Genomic DNA, 5,871 nt, shown 5'->3' on the forward strand with positions numbered 1-5,871 from the left:
TAGTTGAGCTTAAGGATGTACACGAACGCACACGGATAAAGGTTTGGACAGTTATTGTGACAGTTTGCATTTGGCTGGTTACTAATTAGTATTTTTGGTTTTGAGCCGACAATTGTTTTTCATTGTCCCAATCTTCGTCTTCGAATAAATAATCGTCGTCTATAAGGGACTTTATTTTCCTGGACCTCGTAGTCTCGTCTGGATTTGCCCCTTCAAGAGCTACGTTAGACGGAGGCCGATCGTGGACTTTGATTTGTCTGATGAAATTTGGACTATAACCGAAGTGATTCTGCTCGTCGGAAGTGGGCGGTAGAAGAAGGTGCTGCTTGTTGACCATCATTGAACTTCCAGGTGGCGTTTCAGTCTTGCTCTGAAACGACAAATGTCGGTAAACGACCAATTTCAAAGCGGATATGTTTGTTTATAACGCATCACCATATTAAAAGAATGTTTCGCGTTGGCCTCTTCTCTCCACGATTTGCCCATCGGGTTGTCGCTCCGACGATTCGCCGCCCCCTTCATACTCTCTATTTTAGAGCTGAACATTTTCAGCGAATGAACGATAGGTCGGAAGTTTATGACGCTATCGCGATGACTATACTCACTGTTTTTTCTTCCCTCGCACGTGTACAACTATCATGACAATGATCACGACCAATGCGATGCCGCCACCGACCACCGATATAGCAATCGTGGCCTCGATGGGCATACTTTCACTTTTTCCTTTCATTGAAAGCAGGGTGAAAGCGAAAAAAGAAATTGGTGTCTTAAATACTTTGATTGCGTTTGTAATATTCTAATATCATGCTGGCAACTAGGAGCAACAAACACAGCACCCCACCCCACCCAAGGAGAACGCAACCCGTCAAGAGTCGTCGATTTTCTTGTGTACAGTTTTCATTGGTTAGAAGGAGAAAATTCGGAAATTGTCTTCCCCCCTGCCCGTAAAACGTTCAGAGTAAAGGCTCGTCCAATGAAATTTGTACACAGCACTGTCTTAAAGACTAGCTGCGTTCTCCTTGTGTTTGTTGCTCCTAGCTGGAAACAACTAATCGGTTTTTCTAGCGTAGAGGTTTTCATCCAAAATATTTATATATTTTTTAAATTTTATCAACAATATTTTGTGATCAACGGAAAGTGATTTTGAATTTAATTTTAATTTTTCTTCTTCTACAACGTGCTAGTTAAAACATCCTGAGGTGCGTATAAGTAATAATAATAATAATAATAATAATAATCAGCTAGGCTAATACCCAAGGCACCACCTTAGGCCTAAGTCATCGAGCGATTTTTAAAGCCATTAATTCAGGTGGCCGGGTTACAATGCGTATAGGGTGGTTGCAAGCCCTTCAAGCCACGCGAGCCAACAGCTCCCTACACTAACTATTACCGTTAACCTGAACAAGTTTTTATGGAAGGGGAAACCGAAGAGCTCGGAGAAAACCCCTTTAACCAGTCGGGAGATAACTTGCAAACTCTACGCAGAAGTTTCTCATATAACTACTAAATTGAAAGATACAAATTGAAAATTACTTGTCATGTCTGTCCTTTATCGTAAAATGAGCCCCGCTGACGGAAAATGTGCTCGCCGAACTCTTGGAAGCGTTCGCTTCTAATACTTGAAACTCGTAATTTCAAGTTGTTGGAACCCGTAGAGCGTTGAAAACACGCGTTGTCACGCGCATCTTCCTCGCGCGTGCAATTGTTTGCATCGATCAGTGGTTGCTTTCTAGGCGTGCCACGAGGTGTCTCCTTGTTGTAATGACATAATGCGCTCCATTTTTTATGAGTTGTTTCCATGAAACTTTCATTACACGACGAGCCACTGTACCCCCCGTACAATTTCAAATTCCGTTACGGTACTGTGGCGTTTGTCTTAGATCTCTAACTGTATATTTATAATTCTGAACTCTAATTAGTTACTAATCTTAATGTTAAGGGGGAAGACTACAGTGGCCATTGTCTTGTTTCGCCCTATTTCAAGCTGAACTGTTTTATTTTTGTGTTTTAACTTATAATATTAATATTGATGTGTAGAACAGCCTCTTGTTTAGTGCTTAAAATAATTTTGAAAATTTTAAATTTCAAAGTAATTTAATTATTACGTTTTAATTCGGACCCCCGGAGCTAAACAAGTTGGGCAAGCGCCCAAACTACCTTTTAGTTATAGCCTTATATCTCGTTAACTATTAATATTAGAATTATCAAAATTATTTTAAGCACTAGAGGAAGGTTCAGCCTATTAATAAAAATATAATTCGATTGGGTAATTGTTAAAACTAAAACGTTCAGCTTGAACGAAAAAGAGGTTTTTACTATAGTCTTCCCCCTTAAATATTAAGTGTAGAATAAAACCGATATACAGAAGGGAATATGAAAAAAACTAAATATTTCATATGCAAACCAAATTGAAAATTGTATCGAGATATCAAATACTTCATATTAATTGTATAATAATAATATTAAATATTAAAATGAAATAAAAAATAGTTTTTCTAAAACCAATTAAAAGTTGTAACTATAAATATCAATAGGGCTGTGCGAGTACTCGAGCATCATCGATTACCCGAATAACTAATTGGAAGTCGCTTGATGACTTGGGACTAAGGTGGTGCCTTGGGTACTAGCATAGCTGATTATTATTTATTATTGTTACTCGTCGATTATCGAGTACCAAAAAATTTTCATAGTCGGGTACTCGATTACTCGAATAAGCTGCTCTAATATCAAAGAGGGGTTTTTGCCACTTATTGGGGTGGCAATAATAAACGGTACCTACAAGACGTACAAACCACAAATGCTTCCAATGACCTTGGAGATCACGGTTTTTAATACGTAGTGCGCCGGCGTGGTTTTTCTCCAAACAATATTATTAAGTTTTGGTTTTGGCTTGGAGTGTCCCTTTGATGTCTCTTCAGGAGTTCGGATGTCGGCCGGCGTTAGGACTCAGGAGTCTTAACTTCTTAAGCTATATACGGACAGACGGAACATTAATAATTTAAAAAAAAGTATATTGTATTTTACTATTAATCACTATAATTAGGCTAGTAGCCTAGTACACTAGTCTCTTATATTTCACTAGTCACTATAAGGTTACTAAAGTTGTGGAAACTGAGGTTCATTTAAATTAAAGTATTGGAATTTAGTTTATACTCATTTTAAATTTAATTTCCTAATTACTTGAATAAAACCAACTCCTAATCAAGTACTCGATAACACGACTCGTTAAAAATATTACTCGAAGTTTTTTCTAAATTACTTGACTCGAATAAGAGAAAATTTCCCCTTAATCAAGTACTCGATTACTCGACTCGACTTCAATATTATTCGACACGAATACTCGATGAAAACAATTTCGTACTCGATACCCGAATCGATGGCCTAAAAACTCTACTCGCACAGCCCTAAATATTATTAAAACTAATTTAAAATATAGTTTACTTTACCGATAGTATTAATGAAATGCTTAGAAGCACAAATCGTGATTTGAAAACCAATAAGTCCTTAAATTGACTAAAATGAAATCGCATATATATCAAATAAATCGATTTATATCATTTCGAATATAATATCAACAAGCAAGAGGTTTTTTTATAAATTAATCGATTCGTAAAAATTGTTTCAATTAATTACCAATTTAATGCGATCAGTTAAGCATGAAGTGTGTTTATAATTCTTAAATATAAATTCTTTAATATATAATAAAACTATATCCAGCTTAAGCAAATTGTCAGGTTTTTTATGAATGACGCTATGCCTAAGGTCTTACTAAGGAGCGTTCACATGGGGCTCTGAAACAATTCTACGCAGTTCTAATCACATAACCTACAAAAGGTGAAAACTAGTCACAGGTGGTTTCGATCGCTATTGTGAAATGAATCTTATGGCAGACATTGGCAGTGGTAAAGCATGACACACCTAAGGGGCTAATATTAATAAACGATACATCTATTATATATTAATAATATTATTATTATTATAATCTTAATTTACACGTTAAAATTACTGAATCTTCGTAACAAATACAGTTATAAAAATATTTCATTCGTGGAAACTACAGTTATAAAAAAATTTCATTCGTGGAAACTACAGTTATAAAAAAATTTCATTCGTGGAAACTACAGTTATAAAAAAATTTCATTCATTTAAACTACAGTTATAACAAAAGTTTCATAAATTGAAACTATACAGTTACAACAAAATTTTCATAAATTGAAACTACAGTTATAACAAAAGTTTCATAAATTGAAACTATATAGTTACAACAAAATTTTCATAAATTGAAACTACAGTTATAACAAAATTTTTATAAATTGAAACTACAGTTACAACAAAATTTTCATAAATTGAAACTACTGCAGTTAAAACCAAATTTTTCATAAATTGAAACTACAGCAGTTAAAACCAAATTTTCATAAATTGAAACTACAGTTACAACAAAATTTTCATAAATTGAAACTACAGTTACAACAAAATATTCATAAATTGAAACTACAGTTACAACAAAATATTCGTAAATTGAAGCTACAGTTACCACAAAATTTTCATAAATTAAAACTAAGTAATGCAGTTAAAATTTTCAAAAATTGAAACTATATTACAGTTATCACAAAATTTTCATAAATTAAAACTACTGTTACAACAAAATTCCCACAAATTGAAACTACAGTTACCACAAAATTTCTAAAAATTTAAACTACAGTTACCACAAAATTTTCATAAATTAAAACTACTGTTACAAAAAAATTCCCATAAATTGAAACTACAGTTACCACAAAATTTCTAAAAATTTAAACTACAGTTACCACAAAATTTCCATAAATTTAAACTACAGCTATACAACAAAATTTTCATTAATTTTTCGCAAACAAGTAATTGAGAAAATCGACGAGGTTTCTTGCTAAATACAGGAGGCAGAAAAAAAACATTTCTGATTAGTGGCGGCGGAATATGGGGGTACAGGAGTACAATCAATGTATTTGTACCCCCGCCGATTGCCCTTCAAATAATTTCGTAAATCACATTTTGGTCTGCAAATCTCCAAAATCGACAGAAATTATACATTATATATTTATATAAATTAAGAAAGTGATTTTATTAGACTTGCTATGGTGGTGAAAATCACTAACCAATTTAGAAAAACCAACAAATATTTGCTTTTATACCCCTCCAAATATTTTCCTTCCGCGCGCAACTGTTGCTTATTACCGAATTATATACTACACTTTGGCGCAAAACGAAAAAAAAAAACAACCTGGTCTTAGCTCGAAACCAATTGTACTCTTTAGATAAATATATATTTCAGATTCCTTCGTACGATAAATACTGGTTTGAGATAGAGAGTTTTGTGCGTGAATGCAGAGTGCTCATTTAGCTGAACCGTTATCGGGAGTAAATGGTGCTGACGGGAGCCGTGGGTCCTCCGTCAGTGTTGTTCGGTGGTGTGTTCGAGAACTGGGTTCCGTAGGAAAATGCCGGCACGAACTGCGATCCTACCTCCGCCGACTGATTCCAGCCGCTCTGAGTGGGTTCGTACGTTTCGGTGGTATTCTTCTGGTTGTTTTGCGCTTGATTATTGTGGTTGTTCCACGTTTCTTGCTGGTTCGCGTCATTCCAGAGGTTGGCTGTGGGGCTGCTCCATCCTCCTTGCGATGGGGCTCTGTCTCCCGCTATGATGTACGGGTTCTGCGCACTCATCATAGATGGCTGTAAATAATATAAATTCAGACAATATACGTTCGTGGTCAGTACGCTTCAATCGATATTTATAAAACCAAATTACCGCTTCCTCGTATCTTCCGTCCAAGTGAGCCGCACGTACGACACTTTGACGTCTGGAAATTTTAAACATTAATTAAATTATGACTATCC

At 35.1% G+C, this 5,871-nt stretch overlaps 1 protein-coding gene across 1 annotated transcript; it reads right to left on the reverse strand.

Annotated features, from left to right (window-relative positions):
* On the reverse strand, positions 1-1,631 carry LOC149947633 (uncharacterized). Its single transcript, XM_090170605.1, has 4 exons — positions 1,534-1,631; positions 606-723; positions 436-538; positions 1-370 (listed from the first exon to the last, which is right to left on the reverse strand). The coding sequence occupies exons 1-4, from the start codon at positions 1,538-1,540 to the stop codon at positions 86-88; spliced, it is 513 nt and encodes a 170-aa protein (XP_090026731.1). The 5' UTR covers positions 1,541-1,631; the 3' UTR covers positions 1-85.
* Positions 1,632-5,871: the final 4,240 nt, after the last annotated feature.

The sequence above is a fragment of the Leiobunum rupestre genome, chromosome 4 (genome assembly GCF_980474605.1).
Source record: "Leiobunum rupestre chromosome 4, qqLeiRupe1.1.hap1, whole genome shotgun sequence".
Lineage (NCBI taxonomy): Eukaryota > Metazoa > Arthropoda > Arachnida > Opiliones > Sclerosomatidae > Leiobunum > Leiobunum rupestre.

Excerpts from the sequence above, each read along its gene's own strand:
- LOC149947633 (XM_090170605.1), bottom strand. Across the intron at positions 539-605 it reads GTGCGAGGGAAGAAAAAACA|CTCTAAAATAGAGAGTATGA; the intron begins GTGAGTATAGTC and ends GAAAATGTTCAG. Across the intron at positions 371-435 it reads CGAAACATTCTTTTAATATG|AGCAAGACTGAAACGCCACC; the intron begins GTGATGCGTTAT and ends TTGTCGTTTCAG.